This window comes from Trachinotus anak, unplaced genomic scaffold (assembly GCF_046630095.1).
Source record: "Trachinotus anak isolate AG129_WGS33_773 ecotype Australia unplaced genomic scaffold, CSIRO_AGI_Tana_v1 ptg000039l, whole genome shotgun sequence".
NCBI lineage: Eukaryota > Metazoa > Chordata > Actinopteri > Carangiformes > Carangidae > Trachinotus > Trachinotus anak.
Window position 1 is genome coordinate 48,912 of NW_027273890.1, and position 17,068 is coordinate 65,979.

Here is a 17,068-nt window from a genome sequence, read left to right on the forward strand (position 1 = left end):
GAAGACAAACCACGAGCAGAGACCTCACTCTATCATAGCTGAAGTCTGGAGGTGAAAAGTTTTCAAAAGTTTTATTGAAAGTTTGGGCCTTTGATGGGTGAACAGAAATAAAGTAAGAATAAAACAGTGAAGAAGCAGGAGCAGAAACATCTGTCTGGATTCCTCCATACACAATCACCATGTTTGTTTCAGTCTGTTGATTTACCCTTGTGACAAAGTGATGAACTTGTCTCACATGTTGTCTCAGCCAGCCATGATGTGCTTGACAAAAGCTGAAATAAACAGACTTTTCTTCAGTAATTTCACAGGTATTTGTTTGTGTGTTTGTTGTCCTTTCATTGAATTTGTGATTACCTTCATAGTTAATACATCCATTAGCATCTTCCTGTCCTGCCAGCAGCTGTTCCACTTCACCCTCTCTCATTCTCTCTCCTGATAACACAGATATTGTACAAACATTTGTACAGTATACAGCATATATGAATACAAAAAAAATCAGTGTTTTCTCTTCACATAAGACATATTTGGGGTTCCTATATGATGAAATATATCTGCAACTCTCCTTCACCATTCACCAAAGACATATGTCAGTATTAACAAGAAAATATGATTTTCTTTTCAAAATGGTAAAAGGCCATGTTGCAAAATGAGAATATCCTCCTGAAAATTTCAAAACACCACAATTTTTTTTTTTTCTGTTCTCATTAAGTCTATTGCACCATCATACTCAAACTGGTGGAATTGGTTGACAATTAAAGTTGTATATAACCCACTGAGGCAGTGAAACTAATGCTGACAACCATAGCAACACGAGGGAGAGAGGTGTCTGGAGACCTGAGGAAGAGAATTATTTCATTGCACAGCAAATGATGACATACACACTCTCTCTCTCACACACACACACACACACACACACACACACACACACAAACACACACACACACACACAAACACACACACACAAACAAAAGCAAAAGTAATCATCATACCCAGAGTGATCAGAACATGTCTCAACTCTGCACCCATCACTGTCCCATTTCCCTCTTTATCAAAGACTCTCAGGCCTTCTACAAAATCCTCATATGTCCCCTGTCAAGCAAACACACACACACACACACAGTGAGAAGATTAATACTTTTACCAATAAATGACATTGATTAACCTCTGATCTCTGCAGGTGAAAACTTGTAACTCACTTTGTCTTTGGACTGAGAGACATGTTGCAGCATGGGCAGGAAGGTCTCAAAGTCCACCAGTTTACTGTCCATTTCTTTCCAAAAACAAATGAGGGTGGGAGAAGAAAATGAGACACAATAGCAAATCTTTTCTCACACAACATGAAACAATTAAGTTGGATTTGATTCATGTCAGATTCAATCATATGTTCCCTCTGCCACAAAGAAAGAAACCTCTGAATATATTTTAAAGATAATATATGTAATTAGTTCATTAACACTGTAACTTAGATGACAAAAATAACTTTTCTCTGTATGTGCACCTTCAGGTTTGGGATGTCCCAGCACTCGCAGGACTTCAACATTGGTTGGATTCTGTCCCAGAGCTCTCATCACGTCTCCACACTGAGAGAACGAGATCTTCATCTGATTCTCTGGAGTTCTGTCAAACAGCTGGAAGGCCTCTTTAAACTCTACAACCACCAAAGAGTTTACACTGGGATTAATCTCCTTTCATACCTGGCAGTAATATGGGATTTGTATCTGGATATGTTAGCTGGAAAAGGATAAACTCATTTTGATGGGAGTGTGATTGACTACATTTAGAGGTGGTCTGGCTCACATTGTGATCAGATCTCAGTAGGTGTAAATGCAATCCCTAAAGGTAAAGAAAAAAATTTGCCCAGCAAGTTGAAAGGTCACCTAATTCTGCCTCTTCCTGTTACTCACACTGCCTGCAGTAAACTTTTATCCAGTTTAAGCTATATTTTACAAAACATTTTTTTTAAGATCTTGATTGTTTACAAATATGATGAAAGATTGTACTCATTGGACATCTTTATCTTAAATTATCAGAGGAACAGGCTGAACAGATGTGACACAGTTTAGATTCCAGCCACTCATAGACATCCTGTGTCTGCTGAAGAGCATAGACTAATCACTGATCAGACAGCATCATCCAGATACAGATCATGGGTTAAGATGAAGAAGATGGAGACAACTCAAAATAGTGATAATATTTCTGTGTGTGTGTGTGTGTTAGCTTTACCTTCAATCTGATCAGCACTGAACTCAATCTGCAAACAATGACAAACAACACTGATCTTGAATCAGCACAAACTAATGATTGAGGTCTTCAGATAAAATGTTGTATGTAATTTAGTTCTTCCAGGTCCATCTACACTTGAATATTTTTATTGGGTTCAGAGATTTGTGAATATGAATCATATACATCAGTCAGTTCTCAATGACTGAAGCAGTTAATGTAAATCACATCATATATTCTGCTGCTCCTCGATTATCAGAGACTGACAGACAGATGCAGACAGACAAACAGACAGAGTTAAAGACAGACAGACCTTGATGCTGTGAGGGTTGAAGTCTGGTTCTTTAGCAGCTTCTGGTTCTGAAGTAACTTTCACTGCTTCCGTCTTTTGTTGTGATTTCTTGGGGGCCATGATAAAATGGAAAAAAAAACAAACAATGGAATCAGATAATAAAGTGAAAGAAGACAGAGAGGAACAGAGGAGATTCATCCGAGACACAGTTTAAATACTCACCATCTGACCATCAGCACCATTTATGGTCTGAGAATTAACTGATGAGGGAATCCTCTCAGGGATTCTCCTGCAGAGAGACAAACTGCAAATAGATCTAAACAAATTCTACAATCCTCCACTGAACACAGGGTTAGGGTAACCCTAACTACTGACACCACCTTAAATAGAAAATATTTACTGTAATGCACCCACACAGACCACATGAACTGACACAACCTTAAATAGAAAACATCTTCTGTTCTCTATTGGACTCACACAGACCACATCTACTGACACCACCTTAAATCTTGTGACCATGACAACAGAACTGGTGTCTCTGATCTTATACAGTAAGTGAAACAGCTGCTGTGAGAACTATACTGTGTCTGTGTTTGCAAGTAATTTGAATATTTTCACTTGTGCTTTTTCCTTATCAGACAATTATCACAATATTTATACTTTTTCACTACATCAACATTGGCTCGCAAGTTAGCTGAGGCCCAGCAGCTGAGTACTGAGTGTGCAGCTTAACCACAGGCAACCACTGTGAGGGGGTGTTACACCAGGCAGCAAGTTGACATCATTGCTAATATGTTATATGGTCGCAGATAAATTAGAAAAGAGAAGCCTGGAATACAAACAAGGCTGTTCAGGAGCAGAGAATTCTGGGAGAGAAACACTCTGAGGACTTCAGGTTTTGTAACTTAGTAGAATCTTTACATGCACAAAGACACTGTAAGGGTGAACTGAAAAATCTGAATATGAGCACCATCAAATTCCTCAGAGACATGTTATTTAATGTTAATGTGAATTACTGAGAAATACACTATTTTATTCTTAAATTAGTGTGTTCCATATCTCTGCAGAAGTTTCTACTTTGTATACTAACTGACAGAAGTGATAAACTGCTCACTGAGGTTAGTTTGTTTTTCTTCAGGAAATGGAGGGGTTGCAGCAGTTGTAGTGTGAGAGACGGCTGGTTTGAAAAAAAACACGTGATGAATCATACTTCCTCTAACAGTTAGGCCTTGACTCTCTGCGTTTCTTCCTTCATGATCAGTGACACAGAGATGGCGAGTACGAGGTAAGATCACATTAAAAGATCTGTCAGGTTTGTCATCATGTCTGACCTCATGGTTCAGTTTTGTTGTCCTGGTAACTGGTTTGCATTGGTGCAGGGTTCTCCACATCTCGACTGGCTGTAAATCTTTTTTGGTTGAACGTACTTGTGTGTAGGCCTCCACTCACTGATGTGTGGTGGGCGAAACACCAAAAGATTGAACGTCTCCTGATGTTCAAATAAACAAATTTCATGAGTCTATGTTTTTAGACAGACATATGTCACAAGTTAATGTTTACATTCTGTTGTTCACATTATGTGAAGACAAGATAATAAGACTTCACGCATGACTGAAATTCCAGCTTCCGTTTGAAGGGTTTCAATATGTTTCCTGTTGCTAAAGCGTCAGTTCTCATCAGGTTAGCTCAGGAGGGTTTTTGATATGTGATGTCAACAGCTGCATTGCTGTATTATGTGGTATCATCTCACAGTCAAAGATGGAAGCCCACAGAGCTGAAACAGTTTGATCTCCTAAGTTTAAATCTTCATCTCTGCTGGTTTATTTCTTCCCTTTCACACTGGAAACTTATCACAGCAATATTCTGGCAATTTTCCATGTTGGTCTCACATTTGAATAAACAAACACACACATTAAATTTCTTCCAAATTTATCAACCAACCATTGACATCTATACTTCAAAGTGCAAAATGTCATAGCTAGTTCAAAGCTAAACAGATAAGTTTTTATCTTTCTTGTAAAGTATTCAGTGATCTTCTCTGATATCTATAAGTCATGTGTTCCACAGCTTTGGGCTGTAATTGATGAAGGCTGATTTTCCTACAGCTGCTGCTGTACTTGCTGCTGTAACCCTAACCAGCAATAGATGGTCTCGGTGTTCTTGGAGGTCTATAGTGTATCAGGGAGTTAGCAGTGTAGCTTGGTCCTTGCCCATGAAGGTCTTTGTATATAAGGAGGAGGAGCTTAAAATTTGTTCTAAATGTAATAGGAAGTTAAAATGGACTCAAGTGGTCTCTGGTCTCGGTTCTGGCTTACAGCAGAGCTGCAGGCTTTTTGAATGAGCTGTTCTCTCAATAAAAAGTGTGATACAGTGATTGAGTCATCTTGGAATGACGACATTAACCAGTTTCTCTGCATCTTTTTGATACTTCACCTGTTTCTAAGGTGGAAAATGATTTTTTTGTCACCTTGTTGATGTCGCACTTGAACCTCAGATCTGAGTCTAAGATAAACTGTGACCTCCAACTCAATCCAGTGGGTTAATTGATGTCTGTCTATTGGTGAACACCACAAACAAGAGCTGTTTTCAAAATAAGTGGACCTCCAGTGTTATTACTCTGTAGTCTCCATCATGTCCTTTACAGTCTCTTAACTCTGCTTATTTAATTGTTCCATAACTTAAAAATAATTTTTCCTCATGCAGTTCCCATCCTGTACAATAAGCCAGACTCTGTTTACATTTTAAAATATCAGCTTAAAACCATCTTCACCATCTTCATCCCTCTTAGTTCCACTAACATTCAACTGAGTCATAGTGTGTTAACAAGTTACCTAAACCCTGATGTTGTTATAGTCACATTCTTAGCTGGATGTTTAACATTCTGCCTATTTACACATTAAGTCTCATAGACTGTAGTATACAGGGACTCTTTTCTTATTCATGTCATTTGCATGAATGAATCAAAGAAAATTCAATAAGACTCTTAACATGCAGTGGAAATAAGAGTCTCATTTTAATGTCTTATCCTTCTTTTTGGTCACTGATCTGTTAGATGTTCTAAAACAGCAGCAGATTTTAACAAAAATTATAATACTTACATTTATCAGTGGATTCCTTGTAAGCAGAAGAAATGAAGTTTTAAACTTCAGCAGTGCTGCAGCCTGTGTCAACCAGCAGAACACTGTCAGTGATATGTGTGTCTTTGTGTGTGATTCTTTCAGTCTGAATACAGACTGAACCAATATTTATTTTACAGATACCAAAAATTCTTCAACAAATTATTCTGATTCCAGTTATGGAAAAGTGAAACTGGAGGACCTGTGCTCAAACAAATCTGTAAAACTTATCTTTTCAAGTGCAACAGCCCCTGACCCTCAGAGGCTTTCACCTGTCTGCATAATCACGTTGTGTTTACAAAGACTCTGTCCTTCAGAAATCTGAACAACTGGGGAATCACTGTGGGTTTTTGTTGTGGGTAGATTGCAGATCTAATTATTTAATGATACTATTTATGTTTACTTGTTTCTTACTGAATCCTTATGGAGGTCAGATTCAGTTTGGGTTGGCTGACAGACAGAAAACTATGGAACCACACTCAAGCAATTACAGCTTTTATTCTCTTACTTCATTTCTTATTTAATTCTATGGAAGCTCAGGTCTTTAATTCTATACTTTCTTTAGCTAAGGGTTTCCCTGTAGTTGGCAGCAGAGGGCAAATGTTGAGTAACCACAGTGAAGCAATCAGAGCTGCAACAGGAACCCAAACAGGAAGAAGTCAAACAGTCCTCAAACTGTGACTGAGTGTGGACCCACACAACAAGCTGACTTAGACTTTTGTTTGTCCTCAGAGTCACAAACCTCCAGAGTACCACAAAGCAGCAGCCGCTTCAGCCTTCACAGCGCAGCTCAGCAGCACAGGGAGCTGTGCAGATGCGCATTAAGAGCTCACAGACCTCTGGAGATCGCCTAAGTCAGTCTCAGTCCATGGTGCTGCAGGAATCGGACCTTCCTCAGAAACCTGTACGTAGACCACAAAGAACTGCCATCCTATAAAGCTGCAGTTCAGATTTTAACTGATCAGTTATGCTTGCAGATTTCTCGGCATCGCAGGAATCAATCTCAGCACAATGTTGCTGTTGCAGGAGCTACAGTGTTTGAACCACTGGTAAGAAGGGAACTCAACATGTCACTATAAACCCTGTGTACATCAGTTCCAACCTCAGTCCTGTCTGACAAGTAAACACATTATTCTCAGTTCAGAAACATTATTTCATCATGTTTCCAACACAAATTAACCTTCATCAAGCTTATCAATAACATTGCTATTGGGTAAGGCATTGGGTAAGGCATTGAATTGAATTGAATTGAATTGTAATGACAAAAACTAAAGTTAGTCCTGGAGTGTTACTACAAGGGAAAGCAGAACAATCTGGCAATAAATGAAAGGGGAGCTGGGTTCTTATGCTGAGCTTGATTGCATGATGAGAAACAGGTGAGCCAGGTACTCAGTGCTGCACCACACCCCTGCTGAGAAGCACACACTCAGACACACAAGGGGGAGAAGACACTTGGAAAACAGACAGGGAAAAACAAACGCAGGAAACACTGGGGAAAATCCTGGAGTCACAGCAGGGCTGTGGCAAAGAGTCCAGTTCCAGTCCATCTTCCCAGCTGCCTCTCTGGACATTGCAGACATATCAGTCCTGCACAGTTTTACCTCAGATCACAACAGTGTCTTCTCCAAACTCTTCAGTTCTACTGGTGATCACTTCTCTTTCCCATAATTTCAAGTTAAGTATTCACTGATAAAAATATCAGGAAAAAAAATCATTACAAATTCACAAAGATAAACTAAAGTGCTGGTCATTTAAAATTCATCAAGAAGTTAAATAAACATGTTTTAAGAATTAAATTAGAAAATTCTGAACAATCAAAAACACTTGTGTAACAGGTCGAGCTGAAAGGTGAACACCTAAACATGGCTAAAATCTCAGAGAGTGGTAAGAAGCAGAGGAAGAACTGGACCTCAGTGTGGACTGTGCTGACCTCAGACCATCTGCTGTTTTATAAAGACAGACAACAGGAAACTGCTCTGGTACGAAACTGGTCTGGTATCTGCTTTCACTGTGTCATCTCTACTTTATCTCTATTGAATCTCTGTTTAAAACAAACATCATGAGGCTGGTCCGGTACGAATGTTATCTCTACTGTATCACTCTCTCTGTTCTTTATCTTGTCTGTATCACTATTCTCTCTTCTTTATCTTGACTGTGTCACTACATTATCACTTCAGACAGACAAGAATCTGGTCAATTTATCCCATTACTTGATCTCTATTGTCTCTCTGTTTCATCTCTGTTTTATAAAGAGACAACATAAGGCTGTTCTGGTATGAAAATATTTTCTCTATCACTTTATCTCTGTTGATTTTGGAACAAATTTAAACTGACTTTAAAAAAACATAATTTTTGCAGTTGTTAATCCAACCAACCATTTATTGATGTTTATTTGGTCAAAATCACATTAATTTAATTGATTATATCATTAGAAATTATTGCTGTACTGCTAAAATGTTCTGATAGATAATAAATACTGGTTTCAATCATACATTTTCTGTTTAGATATTGACATTTTATGTGTTATTAAAAAGGTCACAAGTTCAACTTGGTGTAAACCTTCAGAAATCAGATTTTTAGTAAATATGATTATTTCTGGCTCCATGTTGTCTCTGTCTGCTCAGAAACCAGGAGGTAAGACAGACATGGTTCAGCTGTGTGGAGCTGTTATTGAATGGACGACAGAGAAGTCGAGCAGGAAAAATGTCTTCCAGGTAACAAGCCTGTCCCTTTTCACAATGAACCAGGATTCAGTTTTTACTGGTATTTAAAGTCATACAAAATGTAATAAATCACTGATAAGTTTGATCATAGAAAATGTATTTTTCCCCTCTTTGTTCAGCTCCAACAATGCACCATGACTATTAGAGTTATTTTTAGATGTTTGTAATCAGAGTCAATTTCCCCACCAATTACATATAATTAAAGATAAATTATTAGCAGAAGGTTCAATGACAACTTCCAAAACACAGAAGGTTTTAAATATCAACTGCCAGAAACTATTTAGTTTTGGACAGAACCAAAACATATGTGAAAGGATGGCTGGTGCTTGGCTGTACGGCTAACACACAGGATCAACACTAGGCATAAATTTAGCTAGCTTTGCCTTAGACCAATGAAGACAACGCAAGACTTTAAACTGGATAATTCTGTGTCATTAGAAGACTGAAGAGGAATGTATCATGTCTAAAGCTGTCTTCCAAAGTTCATCAAAAAACTGTGCCTCCGGGGTGGCCCAGTAGTTGAGTGGTCAGGGCGCATACCATGTGAGCGCAAGATGCTCTTAGCAGGCAGTCACCAGTTCGACAGGGCATATAAGGAAGTGCAACAAAAACTCGGTCCAATATGACATAATCTTTAGTAATTAAGACATCAACCTTCAGTTTGAAGGCTGATGTGTTGTTTTTACACTGAAACTGTTTCTCTCCCCTCTCATTATTTCTATCTGTTCACAACAGATCACAACAAACACAGGAAGTGAGTACCTGCTGCAGGTTGAGAGTTATTCTACTGCCAGCAAATGGTACGATGCCATCAGAAAGGCCATTGACTCTTCAGTAAGAACTATCTTTTTACCTCACTTTTTAACTGGCTATTACTACTGTAGTCAATCAGTGTCTTGACTTTTTTCGCATTGTTCATTTACTAAATGTCCAAACCACAGCCCAGAACCCAAAGTATTTTAAGTGATATGAAACTGAGAAAAACAAAAAATTTAAGAGAGTGGTGGGTGGACTTGAGACCTTGAGAATGAAAAACTCTTCTTCAAATTATTAGTGAAATAAAACTCTTTTTCTTTTTAGACTAAAGCAGATGGGGGTTTTCCCCTACGGAGGTCAAACAGCACAGAGTGCCTGCCCAGACACAGCTCCCTACCTGGCTATGGCTCAGCCTCCCCCAATGCCAAGCAACGCAACCCAGGTCACAGACGCTCCATCAGTGAGTGACTATGTCACTATTATGATAGCATTGGATTTAGTAGCTAAAGAGCCAGATATTTCCCTCAGGAGCTGGTGGAGACCAAACCCAGAGCTAAATGAGAGGGACTTAGATTCATCAGGTGACACAAACACAACACATGAATCAACATGTTGATCTGTAGTTGCTGGATGTAGAAATACAGTAAGAACCTGTTTGGTAACATGTTAGACAACACTTAATACATCTGTCAGATGTTTTTACAGACTGTGGAGAACATGTGGAAAAACAACAAACAACAAAAACAAACTACTTCAGGTTAAATGTTAATGTTTTTGTTCAGACATGTTCAGCAGCTCAAAGCTGAAACACAGTGCCTCAGACAGCGCTGACAAGAATGGGGTGAAGAACAGACTGAAGAAGTTCATCATCAGACGTCCGTCCATGAAGACGCTACAGGAGAAAGGCCTCATCAAAGGTTTCTGGCTTTCCTTTACATGTTGAACACATTAACCCACAGATCACATATTCTTTTTCCTTAAGCAGCTTTATAGTCAATAAACTTTCAGTCTAAATGAACCAGACATGTTATTAAGTCATTATTTGGACGTTAATGAAGAGTTTCTGTACTTAAACCTTTTAATGATCAAACCTGTTGTAACATGAACCATTAAACCTATAATAATTCCCATGTTAATGTTATAATGTTGTGCTCAGATCGAGTTTTTGGCTGCCATCTGTCAACTCTCTGCCAGCGTGAAGGAACCACAGTGCCCAAGTTCATTCTGACCTGTTTGGATGCAGTTGATAAACGAGGTACGTTCACTAACAGCTGATGATGATGTCTTAAAAAGTTACTGCAGAGGAAACAGGAAAGAATAAGTGACATGTGAGGTTTGGTCTCTGAGGCTTGTTGAGCACACTCAACCAGCAAAAGACAAAAATGGATCCTGTGCATTTGAATCATGTACATGTAGATCTAGTGCAGCCAGTATCTATGGATCTATTGATTGATAGCAGTATATATATTGATTCATATTTTTTCTAATCAGTTGTATGACTGTGTTTTCAGGTCTGGAGGTTGATGGGATCTACAGAGTCAGTGGAAATCTGGCCACAATCCAGAAACTTCGCTTTGTCGTTGATCAAGGTTGGTTCATCACAAACCTTTTCTTAGTCTGACTGCACCTGCTCAAGTCCTGTCTCATACATCTTACATTTGAATTCTACCACTTTACAATAGAAACATACTAAAACCAGGATTATGTTTATTATTGTACAATAAACACACACACACATGTTCATACTTAATGAGGGAGTTAAATGTCTGATCATAGTGAATAAGTTCTGATGAAGGTTTCTCTAGTTGTTTAGTCACTCACTGAAAGAGATACATACATCATTACTTTTAACCACTGTTATCTGTCACTATTATTGATAACACCATGACCTATACAGCTGTTCCTGGTCTCTCTCTCTCTCTTTTCTCCTCTCTCCTCCCCCCACCTCCCCTTTTTCTCATCCTAAACCCAACCGGTCGAGGCAGACAGCCGCCCACCCTGAGCCTGGTTCTGTTGGAGGTTTCTTTCTGTTAAAAGGGAGTTTTTCCTCCTCCTCCCTGTCGCCAAGCGTTTGCTCTTTGTGGGAACTGTTGGGTTTTTCTCTATAACAAAGTAAGGTCTTGACCTTACCCTGTAAAGTGCCTCAAGATAATGTATATTATTATTTGGCGCTATACAAATAAAATTGAATTGAATTGAATTGAATTACTGAAATACTGAAGGTTTAACTAACATTTTACCAAAATCCTCTTTCCTGAACCAAAGTTAAAATTAAGAACTGTGTGGTGGTGGAATAACACTGTTAATCTGTTCATGATTGTCTGTGATTTATACCAATGAGCTGCTTTTTCTGCATTAAATGGTTACATGTAGTTTGCATATCAGTATGTAGCCAACAAAATAAATAATACATTTGAACCTAGCAACTAATTTGATGACAATTAGTGTTTTGCACGATTACTTGGTAATGACCATTTTAATTTAAAATGCAGCAATGGTTAAAATTATCATTGATGTTGATAAGTGTAATGCTTTGTCTAAATTAACAAATGTAAAATTCTGTAAGGAGATCAGTCTGAGCCCAACTGAGAGACATGCTTAAATAATCTATGTCTGCCCCCTAGAAGAAGACCTGGACCTGGACCACAGTCAGTGGGAAGACATCCACGTCGTCACAGGAGCCCTCAAGATGTTTTTCCGTGAACTGCCTGAGCCACTGTTCCCCTTCAGGTTCTTCCAGCCATTTGTTGAGGCCATCAGTGAGTAAAAACCAAAAATATAAAAATATATATGTGAATAAAAACAAAGAATGTGTCAAGTCTTCTGTTATACTTTTTTTCAGGGTCTGATTTTTCAGGACCAAAACACCTAATAACAAGTTTTATTTTCTTGTTTCCCCATAAATGTATTCTTCAGTAATTATAATATCGTGAAGCAGTGGACCAACACATCCTCTGGGGAGGTCTTTAAGCCTTCAGTGTCTCAGGGTGAATCACATCCACATGCCCTACTTTCTCATTAGACACTGTTGCTTGGTTGACATGTCTCTTCAATACTGAATCAAAGTCTGGGACACTGACAGGTGTGCAGACCAGGATGGTGGAAATCTTATGCCAGGATTCCTGACTGGGCTCTGACCGATAACCTTGGATCAGGCAGTGATTTGGATTTTGTCCACGTTGTGGATCAGTGGAGCAGCTCTTCTCCCTTCCAAGGTTTCTTGAGTGGTTGTAGGAGTTTGCCCATCCAGTCTACATGTGTTTCATGGACTGGCTCCCTGCTTGGCTTTTAGTCTTTGTTTGAGTCTCTGTAAAAAACAATCCCATTATCTACAATAGTTTAAAGGCATGGTTAATTCCATGAAAACTTGAGGGAAGGGTTAATTTACTCCTAATCCACTCCTTCTAGGCCCAACTAAAAAACCAAGACCCATTTCTACAATGACTTAAGTAAAACTGACGTGTTGAATGTGCAAAATGTTATACAGACATGGCAAAATGAACTTGGTGTAGACATTGCTGAGGATGAATGGGAGGTGATATGGGACCATGAAGAAGTTGTCAGCTTTGAAACCATGTTGATGAATCCTAAACCTAACCCTAGCCCTAAACACTTGTTAAACAATTGCCTCTGTCTTTCCTGTGAATAGAGATTAAAGAATCCAAACACAAAATTCAGGCTGTGAAGAAACTGATCCAGGAGCTGCCCAAACCCAACCAGGACACCATGAAGCTGCTCTTCAGCCACCTGCTTAGGTATTCCTACCATTCATTCCTAACATTCATTTGAACTCTTAAAAAATCAAATAACCAGCAAACAGTATAAAAATCCATGTTTACATTTGGCAGCTGCCTGTGTGTTGAATAAAATTAAAGGCTGAAGAATTCAATGAAGAACATTCTTCAAGTTTGTCCTTTGTTGTGGTTAAGATCTAATTTTTAATCATTTGTGAGGTTTTTACAACAGGAGGAGGCAGAGCTGGAGAGTGAGAGAGAGATCAAGAGAGAGAGAGTCAGTCAGATATCCCTGGTCTCTGCCTCTGACACAGAAATTAAATGCCTACTTTTTGCAGATAATCTTATACTCTCGCTCCATCTAAGGAAGCGCTGCAACAGCAACTGCAACATCTGCAAAACTTCTGTCAAACCTTGATTTGACAGTTAATCTGGACAAGACCAGAATCATGGTCTTCCAGAAATGAACCAGATGTCAGGGAAACTTAATTCCTTAATTAAAAATTAAAAGTAAATTAAAAACTTTGATCCACTCTGTGACCAAACTAAAATGCAACATGTACTCAGGGAAAACCGAGTCAGAGAGGCAGTGAGATACATGAAAGCATGTCACAACCTGAGAGAACACATGACAACACAAGACAGCTGTAGTCAGCTCACACTCTGCCCTTTCATTTATTTATTCACATCTCATACTGACCATTTACATCTATATATATTATTGTTAATTGATCCTTTATTGATCATTTCATAGACCTGTAATCATTTCACTTAATAGATTATATATGTGTGTGTGTGTGTGTGTGTGTATATATATATGTTTATACTTTTTTTTCTTTGACGTTCATGTTAATAAAGCATACTGAATTAAGAGCGAAAGACAGAGACACAGAGAGAGAGAGAGACTGCAGGCAAAGCTGGAGGGACAGTCCAGACAGTTCAGATCACTACATCAGTCTGTTCTACTTTCTCAGTGAACATGACTGAATGATTCATCACATAATATATAAATTATACACAGTTGAATTAATAACAGAGAGACATGTGACATTGTGAAATTTATCTGGCTTTAAGTTTCTAATTGTATTTTTAAATAATAGACTTCACTTGATTAAACTGTTTAACACACTGGTGATTGTAGAACTCACAGACTCTCTATGTTTGTGGTGTTTTTCAGAGTTCTGGCATTTTCCAGGAGGAACCTGATGTCCACTCAGGGTATCGGTATCGTCTTTGGCCCGACACTGATGTGGCCTGAGCTGGATGCAGGAAACATGGCAGTCAACATGGTCTACCAGAACCAGATTGTGGAGTTCATCCTCATTGAGAGCCGAGAGATCTTCAACCTGGACAGGAAGTAGTTCCTGAGGTGCAATTGATCTTCTGACGGACTCACATTTACACATCAAAGCTAAAAAATAACCAAATACTTCAGAGATTTTACTGTTTTTAAAGGAAACAAAAGCTGTGACTGTAAAAATAAATGGTTTGTGGTCAGAACATATTTTGAAGATCATTTTTTAGGTAGATCCAGAATTATTGAACTGTTTTTAATGTCACTGACTCTTAGCTCACAATGTCTGTCAGGGGCTGGGGTATATTTACGGTGTAACACTGTATATTTATATTATACAGCAATATATTTAAGGGATATAAATATAACAATTATGGTCATCAGAGTGTATGAGACAAAGTTGGTCAGGGCCAGACACAGGACACAAGATCGTCCCACATCAGTCCATTTCCAGATACCACAATATGAGGCACATGGTATCTCCAGCCGCCTGAATGAAGCAGGATCTTAAAGTGAATGACAGCAGGATATTTTGTGTCTCAGCAGTGTGTAAAATGCAGACGTCACTTACACAAGTAAGAAACCTCAGTTTATAATCAAGTCACATTAATTTTTCCTACAAGATTGAAATTGAGGATGGAAACATGGTCAGTGATTTGAAATGAATAAAGACCAGGGTCAAAATAATAAGATAAAATATTAATAAATGACAAAAGTGACCATTTACCTGCCTGAGAAAGGAGCAAGAACATTGTAATAGATACAGTGGGTACGGAAAGTATTCAGACCCCTTTAAATTTTTCACTCTTTGTTTCATTGCAGCCATTTGCTAAAATCAAAAAAGTTCATTTTATTTCTCATTAATGTACACTCAGCACCCCATCTTGACAGAAAAAAACAGAAATGTAGAAATTTTTGCAAATTTATTAAAAAAGAAAAACTGAAATATCACATGGTCATAGGTATTCAGACCCTTTGCTGTGACACTCATATTTAACTCACATGCTGTCCATTTCTTCTGATCCTCCTTGAGATGGTTCTACTCCTTCATTGGAGTCCAGCTGTGTTTAATTAAACTGATTGGACTTGATTAGGAAAGGCACACACCTGTCTATAAGACCTTACAGCTCACAGTGCATGTCTGAGCAAATGAGAATCATGAGGTCGAAGGAACTGCCCAAGGAGCTCAGAGACAGAATTGTGGCAAGGCACAGATCTGGCCAAGGTTACAAAAGAATTTCTGCAGCACTCAAGGTTCCTAAGAGCACAGTGGCCTCCATAATCATTAAATAGAAGAAGTTTGGGACGACCAGAACTCTTCCTAGACCTGGCTGTCCAGCCAAACTGAGCAATTGTGGGAGAAGAGCCTTGGTGAGAGAGGTAAAGAAGAACCCAAAGATCACTGTGGCTGAGCTCCAGAGATGCAGTGGGCAGATGGGAGAAAGTTCCACAAAGTCAACTATCACTGCAGCCCTCCACCAGTCAGGGCTTTATGGCAGAGTGGCCCGACGGAAGCCTCTCCTCAGTGCAAGACATATGAAAGCCCGCATAGAGTTTGCCAAAAAACACATGAAGGACTCCCAGACTATGAGAAATAGGATTCTCTGGTCTGATGAGACGAAGATTGAACTTTTTGGAATTAATTCTAAGCGGTATGTGTGGAGAAAACCAGGCACTGCTCATCACCTGCCCAATACAATCCCAACAGTGAAACATGGTGGTGGCAGCATCATGCTATGGGGGTGTTTTTCAGCTGCAGGGACAGGACGACTGGTTGCAATTGAAGGAAAGATGAATGTGGCCAAGTACAGAGATATCCTGGAAGAAAACCTCTTCCAGAGTGCTCAGGACCTCAGACTGGGCCAAAGGGTCACCTTCCAACAAGACAATGACCCTAAGCACACAGCTAAAATAACAAAGGAGTGGCTTCGGAACAACTCTGTGACCATTCTTGACTGGCCCAGCCAGAGCCCTGACCTAAACCCAATTGAGCATCTCTGGAGAGACCTGAAAATGGCTGTCCACCAACATTCACCATCCAACCTGACAGAACTGGAGAGGATCTGCAAGGAAGAATGGCAGAGGATCCCCAAATCCAGGTGTGAAAAACTTGTTGCATCATTCCCAACAAGACTCATGGCTGTACTAGCTCAAAAGGGTGCTTCTACTCAATACTGAGCAAAGGGTCTTAATACCTATGACCATGTGATATTTCAGTTTTTCTTTTTTAATAAATTTACAAAAATGTCTACATTTCTGTTTTTTTCTGTCAAGATGGGGTGCTGAGTGTACATTAATGAGAAATAAAATGAACTCTTTTGATTTTAGCAAATGGCTGCAATGAAACAAAGAGTGAAAAATTTAAAGGGGTCTGAATACTTTCCGCACCCACTGTATGTCATGTACAAGTTTAGGAATGACCTATTAAAAGAAGAGTGGACATAGTGTATGAGGAAAAAAGTGTTTATACTTGAGTGAGAGTCAGTTTAACTTTTAGATGCTTCGATGCTTTAACATTAATAAAAACAATAATTACAACAGCAATAGAAAGTAAAGAACATACAATAGAGATATTTCTTGGGTTTAAAAAAGCATTTGATACTGTAGATCATATCTTAATTTTTTCGAATTACACAGGTTGTGAGAGGAATAGTTCTAATTTATTATTTAGATAACAGAACAAAACGTACAGTTTGCTGGTGATATGTGAGAGAATGAAGACTGAATGTGGAGCTGTTTTAATTTGTATATCACTGACATGAAAGTGTGTCAGAGATATTGCAGTTTGTGTTTGTTTTTTTGTTCAGGAAATGAATTAAAAGCTTCAGCATAAAGTAATGACAATCCTTAAATTTGAACTAAGTTCATGGTTTTTGTTAATTAAAAAAGTTTGTGTGTGTAGATGGTGTTTATATTGAAGGATTGTCTGCAGT

The 17,068-nt window shown here is 38.7% G+C and overlaps 2 protein-coding genes across 5 annotated transcripts; one reads left to right on the forward strand and one right to left on the reverse strand.

The window, feature by feature from the left end:
• Nucleotides 1-44: 44 nt before the first annotated feature.
• Nucleotides 45-3,939, reverse strand: LOC139614866 (myosin light polypeptide 6-like). The gene is made up of 9 exons (XM_071472511.1): nucleotides 3,844-3,939; nucleotides 2,735-2,801; nucleotides 2,534-2,620; nucleotides 2,224-2,251; nucleotides 1,499-1,648; nucleotides 1,197-1,270; nucleotides 990-1,089; nucleotides 355-432; nucleotides 45-272 (listed from the first exon to the last, which is right to left on the reverse strand). The coding sequence occupies exons 1-9, from the start codon at nucleotides 3,846-3,848 to the stop codon at nucleotides 244-246; spliced, it is 618 nt and encodes a 205-aa protein (XP_071328612.1). The 5' UTR covers nucleotides 3,849-3,939; the 3' UTR covers nucleotides 45-243.
• Nucleotides 3,645-14,341, forward strand: arhgap15 (Rho GTPase activating protein 15). Of its 4 annotated transcripts, none has more exons than XR_011687160.1 (13): nucleotides 3,645-3,797; nucleotides 6,361-6,532; nucleotides 6,606-6,677; nucleotides 7,464-7,607; nucleotides 8,253-8,342; nucleotides 9,087-9,185; nucleotides 9,432-9,567; nucleotides 9,890-10,024; nucleotides 10,264-10,362; nucleotides 10,619-10,696; nucleotides 11,732-11,866; nucleotides 12,024-12,094; nucleotides 12,190-12,322. XR_011687160.1 is itself a non-coding variant. In XM_071472507.1 (13 exons), exons 1-13 carry the CDS (start codon nucleotides 3,766-3,768, stop codon nucleotides 14,200-14,202), a joined length of 1,482 nt encoding a protein of 493 aa, XP_071328608.1. In that variant the 5' UTR covers nucleotides 3,645-3,765; the 3' UTR covers nucleotides 14,203-14,341. The 4 variants fall into 4 exon arrangements, 3 of the variants coding, with proteins under 3 accessions (XP_071328608.1, XP_071328609.1, XP_071328611.1); XM_071472507.1 differs by lacking the exons at nucleotides 12,024-12,094; nucleotides 12,190-12,322 and adding exons at nucleotides 12,757-12,862; nucleotides 14,019-14,341; XM_071472508.1 differs by lacking the exons at nucleotides 6,606-6,677; nucleotides 12,024-12,094; nucleotides 12,190-12,322 and adding exons at nucleotides 12,757-12,862; nucleotides 14,019-14,341.
• Nucleotides 14,342-17,068: the final 2,727 nt, after the last annotated feature.

Excerpts from the sequence above, each read along its gene's own strand:
- LOC139614866 (XM_071472511.1), bottom strand. Across the intron at positions 2,252-2,533 it reads TCAACCCTCACAGCATCAAG|ATTGAGTTCAGTGCTGATCA; the intron begins GTCTGTCTGTCT and ends CATTGTTTGCAG. Across the intron at positions 433-989 it reads ACATGTTCTGATCACTCTGG|GAGAGAGAATGAGAGAGGGT; the intron begins GTATGATGATTA and ends CTGTGTTATCAG.
- arhgap15 (XM_071472507.1), top strand. The coding sequence starts at position 3,766 with ATGATCAGTGACACAGAGATGGCGAGTACGAG. Across the intron at positions 6,678-7,463 it reads CTACAGTGTTTGAACCACTG|GTCGAGCTGAAAGGTGAACA; the intron begins GTAAGAAGGGAA and ends CTTGTGTAACAG. Across the intron at positions 11,867-12,756 it reads GCCATTTGTTGAGGCCATCA|AGATTAAAGAATCCAAACAC; the intron begins GTGAGTAAAAAC and ends TCCTGTGAATAG.